Source organism: Solenopsis invicta, chromosome 5 (genome assembly GCF_016802725.1).
Source record: "Solenopsis invicta isolate M01_SB chromosome 5, UNIL_Sinv_3.0, whole genome shotgun sequence".
NCBI classification, from domain to species: domain Eukaryota; kingdom Metazoa; phylum Arthropoda; class Insecta; order Hymenoptera; family Formicidae; genus Solenopsis; species Solenopsis invicta.
Window position 1 is genome coordinate 9,768,382 of NC_052668.1, and position 13,202 is coordinate 9,781,583.

The 13,202-nt window shown below is 30.1% G+C and overlaps 1 protein-coding gene across 1 annotated transcript; it reads left to right on the top strand.

Moving 5' to 3' along the window:
- The first annotated feature begins 2,879 nt into the window (after window positions 1-2,879).
- On the top strand, window positions 2,880-12,656 carry LOC105199545 (glucose dehydrogenase [FAD, quinone]). The gene is made up of 4 exons (XM_011166691.3): window positions 2,880-2,963; window positions 7,330-9,169; window positions 9,326-9,512; window positions 10,334-12,656. The coding sequence occupies exons 2-3, from the start codon at window positions 7,391-7,393 to the stop codon at window positions 9,470-9,472; spliced, it is 1,926 nt and encodes a 641-aa protein (XP_011164993.1). The 5' UTR covers window positions 2,880-2,963; window positions 7,330-7,390; the 3' UTR covers window positions 9,473-9,512; window positions 10,334-12,656.
- The last annotated feature ends 546 nt before the right edge of the window (window positions 12,657-13,202 follow it).

Genomic DNA, 13,202 nt, shown 5'->3' on the forward strand with positions numbered 1-13,202 from the left:
ATTGGTGTTTACAAAGATATAAAGTCAACGTATAAGATTGAGATACATTGGATCAAGAAACTCAGTATTATTTTGTAAATTTAGCCTTTTTTTGTTTTTTATATATAGGGGAGACAGGGTCTATTTGGAACACTTTTTTTTTCTTTTACGTCTCCTGAGTCTTGTATTTATTAAAAAAAAGAGTTAGACTGTTTGAAAGGTTGAACCTTCCCCTTCACAATGGCCTTAACGATAGAAGACGGAAATGTATTTGCTTTGAACTACATAGAAAAATGTCGACCAGTGCCAAGCGTTTCGAATAGCCCCGAACCGGGGTAATTCGAAACTAGTCCGGGAATATTCTGAAATTTATGTTTTAAGTTGAAAAAATATAAAAAAGCTATTGTTAAAACTTTGTTTTATTCAGAAAAGGATATATAGTATTATGAAGAAATGTTACATACAATAAAAAAACACAATAAAGAATTTTATTGCTTTAACATACGGTATTTTATGCAATGGAAGTACGTTTTTCGCGTTTCCAGACAAAACAAGCGCGTGGCGTTTTCTGTCACTGCCTGTCCCGGTTACAGGTTACAAGAGATCAGTGTACTATCTTCGCTCATTTTCTAAGGCATTTCGACCTTACGCTCAGCGCATGCGCCACGAAACGTTCACAGTTTCTTGACAAAAATGCGCATGCGCACCCTTTTTTTTTTTTTTTTTGTTTACGGAGAGGAAATGCGTTACCGCATACCCCAGGCCCCGGGGGAGGCCTGGTGGTTATGTGGGGCTCTTCCCCGCCGTCGACGTGTCGGCGGGGACATACCCACTAAAACCTCTCCGGGTGTCCTGCCCTGGTCCATGACTTGGGGGCTCCGGGAAGGCGTGCAGCATACTTCCGGAGCTGCGCATGCGCACCTTACGGAAATGTTGGCCTCGGACGGCAATATCCCTCACCCTAAAGATTGCCCACTTACGCCAATGTTCCTAGGAGGGCGCGAAAAACGTGCTTTCATTGCATAAAATAATTTACTTTCTGTTGGGTGCATTAGACTCATTCTGAGCATTCTATTGATAAAACTTGTTATGTGACCTTTTTTCAATTGCGGAGAATATCAACGCCAACGGGTATCCATTACCCAGTAAAATATTAATGATAAATTAAAAATTTTTCTCATAAAATTTTGCAATAAAAGTAAAACTTTATCAATCAGACCAACAATTATTTCTTTTTTTGTGCATCATTGGATGTTCTGAATATAAATTTACAAACTGGCTTGGAAAAGTAGGTTTCTGATACCAATTGAAAATTTACTGTTCCTCACAATTAATCAAGGTCAGCTTCAAGAAATTTAGTGTGTCACCACTGATTTCCATCATAAATTTTAATCTAGGATAAAAATGAATTAAATATGCTTAAAAGTTTATCGAGATTTATTGTAGGGGCTATCAAAGCTATGCTATTAACATATCTAATATAGAACGTAGGTGTGAAGGACAATATAATAATCGCTGATTGTTATTCTTAATGTTACTGAAGATACTCAAAAGTTTGTAGGGAAAACATTTAAATACCTTTACTCAACGTACTTACATTATAACTTATTCAATATAATTGTTCCGCTAACATGTATATTAATCAGTTCACATCTCATTCAATTGAAACTTTTGGAGAGCCTATTTATCGTTTATAATACTGAATTAAAACTTATACAATAGTCACATCAACAACATAGATTAAACAAGTTATATATAACTTATAACAATATATTATATCCGAAGGACGCTACGATAACTCATAACAATATATTTTATCCGAAAGACGTTTCGTTGTATGTATAAAAAATATCCCGTTCATTAGCGTATATACAACGTCTCTGGGATGAGATACTGTGTGAGTTATATTTTAAAAGATCAAATGTTGCGAGAAAAATATTAAAATTACTTAAGGAACTTAAAAATATTTCTACTAAACATAAAATTGACAACCCAATGAGAACAGGTATGTGGAATCCACGTTCTTTTCACGTGGATTATCCAAGTGGAATCTACGTAACCAATCGAGTGATGGTTCATTCAAAAACGGTATTAGAATCCACATCAAAATTTAATCGATGTTTCGAATTCTTCTATGAATTTCTTTGAAATATCCGCATAAATATTATATTATTACACCACATAATTCCAATGAGCAAAACAATATTTTTGTAATATTTTAAAAAAACATTTTTTTGCAATAAAGAATATTCTGGGAATTTTTTTTCGGAAATTTCCAAGCGACCACCCATCCAAGTTGGAACCCTGGTGAACGATGCTTAACCTCTGCGAACTGATCCCTCGTGATGATTGACCCCTGTGAACACTTCATACTAATACGTGTATATAACCTGATAGATCAGGTCAATATATGTTATCGAAAAAATGAAATATGTATAATTAAAGCATATTATTTATATGAACACATATAAAATTATAGTTTTTTACTATTTTCACAAATGCGGAATAGCATCTGGAATAACTTTTCTATTATTTGCTTAAATAAGAATGCAACTAGAAAATATATGTCAATATAATACAATAATTTAATTAAATATGAAAAAATTTTTATTAAGAGAAAACATTTAAAAAATATTGTCTGCTCATTGGGATATAGATCGAGATTTCTTCATTCATAGATCTAATTTGTCTATCAATAATATTTATGTTTTTCAAAAATACTGTGTTCAGAAAAGAAATCTTGGACTTAGTCCTATCCATAAATTTTACATAATACATGCGGATAGAACGTGGAATCCACGTACCTGTTCTCATCGAAAAATAACAGCATATTTTTACATCCGTGCGTCATGTGCGATGGAATGATCTATTACAGCATGGAGGGGATACTAACTTATATAAACACGTAAAGAAAATCTAAAATTCTCCAGTTAAATTTTATCAAGCATCTTCTGTAGTCGCGCACATCTCGGCTGCTGTGTAAGGTAAGGATTTAAAAATTTGGATTTGATATATAGAGAACGGTTCAAATAAAATAGACTAATATACCTTTTTCTACACTTTTCGCCAAAAATACGTTTTAAACAAAAAATGTATAGTCTGAAGAGAAACAAATAAGATAAAATCATATTTCAAAGAAATATATTTTTAAAATTACATAAAGCTCATTATTATTTTTTGAAGCAAAATTATAACATGACTCCAGTATTTACGTGCGAGAATTTACATCGCAAACATCAGAAGAAGAAGTAAGGGTAGTTACAATCACCGTTATGTATTTTTATGTCGCATTTGTATCATGCTGTATAACAATTTCAGTATTTACTGTTAATATTAATGAAATCATATTGAGTTAAATTGATTTGTTAACATAATAAATAACGCAATCATGTATATTATAATCTACATAAAATTATTATAGGAAATATAGAAGGCTTAGAAGTTATATCGTAATATTCTTATAAGCACACAATTATTTCTAGAATATTATACGAAATGATTAAAAAATAAAACATTATTGAAATTCCGAGAATATTCCGAGAATAGTCAATATTTTTAATATTATTTTAATATTATGGGAGTATTATGTTAATGTCATACGCCCATTTTTACTTCTTCATATAATATTTATACAATATTATCAAGTGTAAATAACCATTCATTTCATTAATATTTCTGGAATGTCATTTAATATAATAATAAGAGTAAGCGCTTATTGGGATATAACACATAAGTATAGAGAGAGAGAGAGAGAGAGAGAGAGAGAGAGTTAATAAAGCTTAAGATACAGCAAAACAAAAACGCTTAACTCTTGTATTCTTTTTTCACTTTCTTATTTTGAACATTTTATCTGTTTTGAATATATGCACTTTTAAACCTTGCATGTTGCTAAGACAACCAAATAATTTGAATGTGTTAATTAGTCATGTTTTTATCGAATAGAACTATACATTTTGTCTAGCAAGTATTTTATGTACATAATACAGTAAAAACCAATCTGAACCTCTCAAAATTAGTCGAATATTTCTATCATCAGAAATTTGGCTAGATACGTGACAATTTTTAAACCAATTGAGACGTCACTGCGACATAACGTGAGGTGAATTAGCATATCACGTTTTGTTTGGTGCGTGCAGAAAACTGATTTATGTAATTATTCTGTCCATAAAAAAACTATATACATTAAAATACAATTACAATAAATTGTCTAAATTCTAATTAATGTATAATATTGTTCTAATTATATCATTACAGTAAATAAATAATAGAACAATTAGATCAATTATTGTCTCAATCTTGCAGAGTGAAAACGTGCACAGGCTCAATTTTCACTCTTTCAAACATTTCACTTTATGAAATATAGAGAATATTTATAAAAATGATGTAGAAAAGAAAATTTTTTTATAACAAATTTGCCAGAAGGTACAAAGTTCCAATATAATTTTTACATCGAGACTTGAGGTCACACGAGCCATCGACTGTTCAATCATCAAGCCGTGAGCGATGATAGGCGTTGTCTCAGAAATCGACTTAAAATGCACAATTAATTCCAAACACTGATTTATAATAAACAAAGATAATTTATTAAACAATGTAAGATAACGCTTTAAAAATAATTAAATTTATGTAATTGCACTGACTATCTGAATCAACGTTATTTTTGCGTAAATAATTGAGGGTATATTATACTAATTAATATACATGCATATTATTTGAATGCGCATACATTTCCTAATTCAGGTTCTTTTTAGTGCACATTTTGGTGAACATCTTCCTTTCATTCCTGTTAAATGTGTGTCAATTTTTTAAATGCCATCGTTTGGCATCTTTGTTATATCTTATAAGATGTAAGTAAATAAAAACACATGTGGATACAATTGGCCTTATATCGATGATATACGAGACAAAAACAATTTACATTATATTATTAATACTGATAACATTTTAAATGTCAAACCATATGCAATAGGCGTAGTGCACAACAAAAAAACTGGTCATTATCTTAATATAGAGAATTCCATTTACGTAATAGCATAGTAAAAAAGTAATTAAAACATATAAGTTGAAGGCTAAAATTAATCATGTCGCAAGAATTAGCATTATTCATCTATCTGTCTATAAAATATACGAGCCAACAGCAAAATTTATTTATTACTCTTCGTGTGTATTCATAATAACTTCCCAGATAACAAAATGCGCGCATAGTGAGTTCACGGAGCGCGCATACCGTGCGAATTATTCGCACGGTGTCAGCTCAGAGTATCCGACAGATGCGTCATCATATAAGAATCATATCAGTCGCACGCGTGCGGTACTCATGCATGCGAGCGATATGAACCTCAAATGCGTTCTCCAAATGAGACTCATATTGCTAGCATGCATGCATACAGCACTCAAAAATTCTAATCATTGCCCATTTTTTTCACGTCCCAATCAGCACACAATATTTAAAAAATGTTTTTAAAAACGTTAAAATTAATGGATTCATGCCCCTTTCTACATTAAACAAAATTTTTTTTAATATAGAGGTTTTTTTAAGAGTTTTTTTCTGAAATTTCTACGCGATCACCCATCCAAGTTGCGACCCCGGTGAATGTTGCTTGATCTCTGTGATCACTGCGAATTGATCCCTCGTGATCACCTGTAAACACTTTATGCTAATACATGTACATCACTGATAAATCAAGTCAATATACAATATGTTATCGAAAAGACAAAATATATATAATTAAAGTATATTATTTATATAAATATATGTAATTAAGTTAATTTTTTACTGATTTTTATAGATGTTATTGAGACATTTTTTAAACGAATTTTAAAATCAATAATAATTAAAAAATAAGTAGCTTAAATGTTAAATAAATAATAAATAAATAAAATTTTATAGAGATGAAAAATAAATAAAATAATATTAAATAAACATTTAAAAATGCTTAATGAAACCATTTTTTTAATTAAATAATTCATTAAAAATAAATAGTAAAACAATATTAAATAAACATTTAAAAAACATATTTAAAAAAAATATATTAAATTAATATTTAATAAATGTTAAATTAATGTTTTTGAAATTGTTTCAAATAAAAAATTAATGTAAAATAAATATTAAATTAATGTTAAATAAATGTTGAATTAATGTTTTTAAAAAATGTTTTTTTAAATAAAAAATTAATGTGAAATAAATATTAAATAAACGTGAAATAAACGTTACATAAACATTAAATAAACGTTAAATAAGTATTAAATGAATATTTTCTCTAAATCATTATTTTGAATATTTAATTAATGTTAAATAAATATTTAATAAATGTTTAATAAATATTTTTGTTATAATAAATTGTACAATGAAAAATTAATATTAAATAAATATTAAAAACAATTTTTTAAATATTGTGTGCTGATTGGGGTACTTTTAATTATATTATATATCAATGTTTTTATTTTTTTATGATTTATAATTAAAGATTAATAATATTATTATTTACAATATTTTTTGTAAATTTGTTAATTTAATATAATATACGGGAGGATCTTGTTTGATTACATTGCGATTGACCACAGCCCCCATCACACCGTGAGGACAGCGTGATACGTTCTTGTGCGCTCGGCGGAATTACCACGTTACCCTCACACCGTGAAATGTTCCCATCACGCGTGATTGCACCATGCGACCTTTTACGCGTACACGTGTGCGCCCATTACATTGTGAGGACACTGTGATGCACTTTTGCACGCACAGCGTGATTATCACGTCGTGAAAATAACGTGAACTCACGAATTGTTATCTGGGTTATTGTTTAACATTATGAAAAAAACGTAATTATCTTAAATTATTCTGTATTATTAAATTAGTAGTAATTAGTAATAATTGAAGATTGATAGGTTTAAATAACTAAGGATTTAAAAACATCAGTTTGCCCTTGAACAATATTTTTTGTCAATATATTATACCATTTCAAATTGTGTATTCAACAGAATCCATATGTCAAACTAAGCACTAAAAAAAAACATTTTGTTACGTCACAAATATGTCAAGAGTCATTTTATAGTCGCACGAAAAAATATAACGTTACAATATTTTACTTATGACTGGATGGTACTACAAACTGGGCTTCCGACTGCTAAGTAACGAGACATAAAAAAATAACAATACCTGTGATACCTATAATTTGCAACGATTCGGTGACAATCTAAACATTTTAAATATCATGTGAGAGAACGCCCAAAAGTTTCGATAAAAGTTAAAATTGAGTCTCAATTTAATAATGTGGATTTTATTATAAACTTGTTTGTTTTGTAGTCTGTATTTGCGTGTGACATCTTTAAAATATTTATTACATAATATAGGTACACAGACCGCATCCAGTATTTTATCATTAGAAGAAGGACACTTATTTCAAGGAACACAATGAAAAAGGCGTCGATTGTTTTCGTCCTGATCGCCATCATCATCGGTCTATTACAGCTGTATCTACCGAACAAGTACAACAATCTTTACGGCAACGATACAGATGGATCAAGATTAATGAACGTACTAAAACTGGGCACGGGAATCTGGGATTTTTGGAAACAGAGTCAACGTTATTCAGCCGAACAAGTACCGGACATGACACCGCAATTTGGAGACACGTACGATTTCATAGTGATTGGCGCTGGAACGGCCGGCGCGGCTATAGCAGCGAGATTGAGCGAGGTTTCTTCGATTAAAGTGTTACTGATCGAAGATGGACCCCATGAAAGCCTATACATGGATATCCCGCTAATAGCGGGTGCTCTACAAAAAGCCAACGTCAATCGAAATCATCGAAGCAAGCCATCCGATACGTACTGTCAAGGCATGAATGGCAAAAGTTGCGCTTTAACGGCAGGAAGAGTAGTTGGTGGTAGCAGTGTATTGAACTATATGATCGCCACCAGAGGAAGCAGTGAAGATTATAATCGTTGGGCCGAGATGGGAAACGACGGCTGGGCATACAAGGATGTTCTTAAGTATTTTAAAAAATTAGAAACGATACACATACCAGAGCTAGAGTCGGATACTGCTTATCATGGCACCGATGGACCAGTGCACATCAGCTACGCAGAATTTCGCACGCAGTTGTCAGACGCGTATCTCGAAGCAGGCAAAGAACTAGGATATCCGGTAATAGATTACAACGGGAAGAACGAAATAGGTTTCTCATATTTACAGACCACGACTTTTAAAGGTACTCGCATGAGCAGCAATAGAGCATATTTGCAACCCATACGCGATCGCAGCAATCTTCATTTGACTCTTCAGAGTACAGTGACAAAAGTGCTGATCAATCGTACCACAAATCAAGCAATCGGCGTAAAGTTCGTAAAAAATGATAAAATTATACATGTGTTTGCGAGTAAAGAAGTGATTCTGTGTGCAGGCGCTATCGGATCATCACAATTGTTAATGCTGTCTGGCATTGGACCAACGAAACATCTTACTGAATTAGGTATTGATGTCGTGCAAGACGCGCCCGTCGGCGAGAACCTTATGGATCACGTAGCCTTTTTTGGATTAACATGGGCAATAAATGCATCAATAAGTCTACTAATGTCTGAACAGTTAAATCCTATTAATCCATATGTAACGGATTTTCTATTAAAGCGAAAGGGGCCATTCACGATTCCAAGCGGAATAGAGGCCATCGGATTCATCAATACAAAACAACCAGAAAAACATAATTGTCTGCCGGATATCGAAATGTTGTTTGCCAGTAGTACATTTAAAGAAAACTACATTTTTCCAGACATATTAAATCTAAAAGATTCTGTACGTAAGAAATGGAGCAAATACGTTGGCACGTATGGTTGGAGCAATGCGCCAATATTGTTGAAACCAAAAAGTCGTGGTCGGATAACACTGTTGGCTAATGATATTAATGTTAAACCAGAGATTGTACTAAATTATTTCGACCATCCAGATGATATTAGAACAATGATCGCTGGTATTAGAAGTGCGATACGTTTTAGTCAAACGAAAACGATGCAGGCATTAGATTCTCAGATGCTAAAAATTAATTATACTGAATGCGATAACTACGAGTATGATTCTGATGCTTATTGGGAATGCCAAATAAGGTTAATAGACTCCACGATTTATCATTATGCTGGAACTTGTAAAATGGGAGCAAGGGGAGATCCAACTGCTGTCGTGGATCCTAAATTAAAGGTATTTTCTTAAAAATTATGCTGACATTTACGAAGAATAATGAGTACTTATGTCCGATTTAAAATGAAATCCATATTCAAAATGATAGGATTTTTTATACCAGAAATTTTTACCAAAGATGATATATATCAATTTCTCATATGTAATGTTATGCAGGTGATTGGCATTCAAGGATTACGAGTAGCAGATGCATCGATCATGCCAGAAATTGTATCGGCACATATAAATATACCTGTTTTTATGATCGCCGAGAAGGCGGCAGATATGATTAAAGAAGAATGGAATTACTTGAAGAATTCGTAACAAAGATAAACTTTTATAAATGTGATGTAGGTAATGTAAGGTAATTATATTATTTTTCTACTTTTTTCCTATCATTTTACAATTAAAACGTAAATTCGAAAAATATATAGGAGAATATTCGATAAAATAGAAGACATTAGTAATATTTAATTTTAAAGATTAATTTGTAAAATTTAACAAATTTAATTAATTATCAATTAACTTAATGTTACTTAGTTTGTAATTTTCCGAGAAAGTGCTTTTTAAACAAAATAATTTCATAAACATTTAATAAAAAAAAACTGTTATATAGAAAGATCTTGAAGTCTAATCAAACTTCAATGCTATTTTACATCTGCAATTCAAATGATTCTGTCGTTGTATTATGTTTACTTCACATTTTGAAACTGTTGTCGTATAATCTTTTACAGTTGATAAATATTAAATCAGTTTAATAAATCATCACCATTAGTTTGACAAATATTAAGTATTAGTTGCAGTGAATAATTTTGATTATTAATATATTATTTAAGAGTAGATTCTTGAAATTCTTTTAATCAAACATTCTTATCTAACCAGATAATCGTATTATCATTTTTGAAATATAAGCATTTAAATTTATTGAATCAGATTGTTTCAAATTTGCTTTTTAGATATCCTTTATGAAAAAATGTAGTATTGGACTTACAAAAATTATTAGAAATTATGGAAAAACCATTCAAATCCAATATTGTACAATATTAGTTTTAATAATTCTATCGCAAATATTATTCAGTAGTATTATTCCATAAGGGATTTCATTAACAAAATGCTATAAGTGAAAGCTATCATCTCTTTTGTCAATATCTACGTTAAGATTATTTGCAAATTTTTTTGTTACAGGACTTTATAGGACACCATGTATATATTTTACTGTTAGACTGTTCTATGCAGCATTGATTGTTGCGGGAAGTTTTCAGAAAGATTTCAATCTTTTACTGTTCATATGCAACATTTTTGAAAAAATTTTGCAAAATATTATATGAAATTTTGTGATAGAAATATTTTTAAAATTTTGTTAAATGTTGCAATAAAATTGTTTTTAAAATCTAACACATACAGTAAATTTTCAAATTTTCAAATTTTTAAATTAGACTTTTTAAATTTTGTTTTGTTGTTTGCGCCAATTAAATGAGCACAAATTTTTTTAAGTTTACTTGCGACACATGCTAAGATTACGCAATAAAAGTAAAAAAATGTTACATAAATAAAATATTGTTATAATATAGAGGAAAAGAAGGTAATATAACATTTTTATTTTATTGAATAATTTTATTTGTAATCAATATTTTATATTGAAATAGGACCAATTATATTAAAGTGTTGTCCAACAGATTTTAAACTCAAAGTAAAAATATATTTATTATTTAGTACGTGATTTATAAAAATGTAACGCACTGCACAATCGGTAAAAAAAAAATGTTGTGGTAATATGGTTATCCCAAAAATAATTTAAAAAAATTGGTTTAGTTAAAAAAGTACATAGTAGTTTGTTATAAAATTATATATTTTTAATTATCCAGTTTTTAAAATTTTTTTTATTTAGAATTTTCCTGCGTTTGAAAACTTTACAAATATCATCGGAAATTTTTTTTTTTCCTGTTTAACATTAAACAACAAGCATAAAATGATATCTCTATGTGATCCAACTTCGGATTTAGCAAACCGTTAGTAACTCAACCGTTCTTTAACCGATGATAACTAGATAATTTTTTGAAATTTTGTTATTTGATACGCTAAGAATGACTCCATGACACGATACTTTTATTTAATTATACCCACACAGAACATAATATCTATTAGATATCAACTGGATGTTCTTGCTGGATATTAAGGATATCAAAATGACAGCCACTGGATATGCTTTGGATATCCAAATGTTTGCCGAAAGAGAGCTGTTGAATATTTAGTGGACATCTAACGCAATATATCCACCAAACATCTATGACATATATACTAGATATCTGATGAATATTCACCAGATATCCATATCTACTGGATATGTGTTACTTAACATTCAAATAAAGTGTAATATAAAAAACAAAATTTTAGCTCTTTAACAGGTATAGCTTTATCTGTTATTTACTGTTTTGCGTATAAGATTCCTAATTTTGCTAATTACAATTACGCATTATTTTACAATTTTTGAAAACGCATCGGCGTCGGCAGGATCATCGGGACAATAACCTAATATACTAACACTGAGTTAATCGTACACTTGTGATATCGTTAATAAAAAGTTATGTTTGAAGTAAAGCTGATTTGAATAAGAAAGAACTTGCATCTTAAGTATCGCGCAAGCACTTTCACTAGCCCTTTGATTATTTAGCCTTAGATATTTTTAATATAAATTATATAAATAACACTCGACAAAAATTTAACATCTTTTTAGCTTTAAAATAAACGAAGTCGTTTCTGACAGATTTTGGTGCGCTGTTTACGAATCTGGCCGCAAAAATGTCGTATCACGTCAAGTTTACAGCAACGAAATTCTAACTTAAAGGTGCAAAAAATGAGATTTTTGGCCATTTTCCACGACTTATAAAACGTCTAACAATTTTTTTTTTAGCATCTAGTTGGATGTCACATTAAAGTGTTATTCTTATCCTTTCTAACGCATATTTGAATGCTATGATCCGACTTTTTTTTCGCTGAAATAGAGCAAATTGAATTTTTTATATTTTTTAACCTTTTGTGTCACATTTATTTGTATCGAATCGATTATTTTAAAAATTTGTATCCGAGGATTTTTCGGGTCGCTAATTACGAATCTGAAGACGGATTTTCAAAACGACCGATCTAATATGGCGGATCAAAATCTCAAAAAAATTCGGTGGACATGAATATGTGCACAATACGTGGATATCCAGTAGATATTTTCCGTAGATATTCGATGGTTAAAGATATATGAGCAATTCATATCTACTGGATACCCATAACAGATATAGATGTTTCATAGATATGTAGATATCCATTAAATATCTACTACTGATCCTGCCGACGCCGATGCGTTTTCAAAAATTGTAAAATAATGCGTAATTGTAATTAGCGAAATTAGGAAACTTATATGCAAAACAGTAAATAACAGATAAAGCTATATCTGTTAAAGAGCTAAAATTTTGTTCTGTGTCTGTATTAATAATGAATAAACTTTGTTAATGATTAATAATTTTATCTCGCGCTGTACTCTCCTTAGCCTTTATTTGCTTTTTTCTTGTTTAAATTTCAAGAGTTCTTGATTCAAGTATTGTGTTCTTAAGGGGGAAAATCGATTTTTTTTCGAATTTAGGAATTTTTTTTCAGAAACTAACTATGCAATTAATTTAAAATTTGCAACATGTTTTTATCCATGTTTTAAGAACGTACAGTTTTGTTTTTGTTAATTTTTAATTATGAATAGAGAAGTTATACTCGTATATGATTGAATATCACGCTGCGCAAAGTTCTTCGTCTACTCGTGTGCACGATATTGATCTTCCAAGTAATGTGAAACAGAAAAATAAAACGGCATTTTACTTTATATACATATAATTTCAGTTTGATGAACCAGAATTAGAAAAAAAAAATTAATACAGAAGTTATTAATTTTCAAATCAAAACTATAGCTTTTACTATCAAAATTTTGCCCATTTTTATTAAGTAAAAAAATATGTAACTTACCAATATTCTGGTTCATCAAACGATAAAATAATGTTTATTGAACATGTAGGCC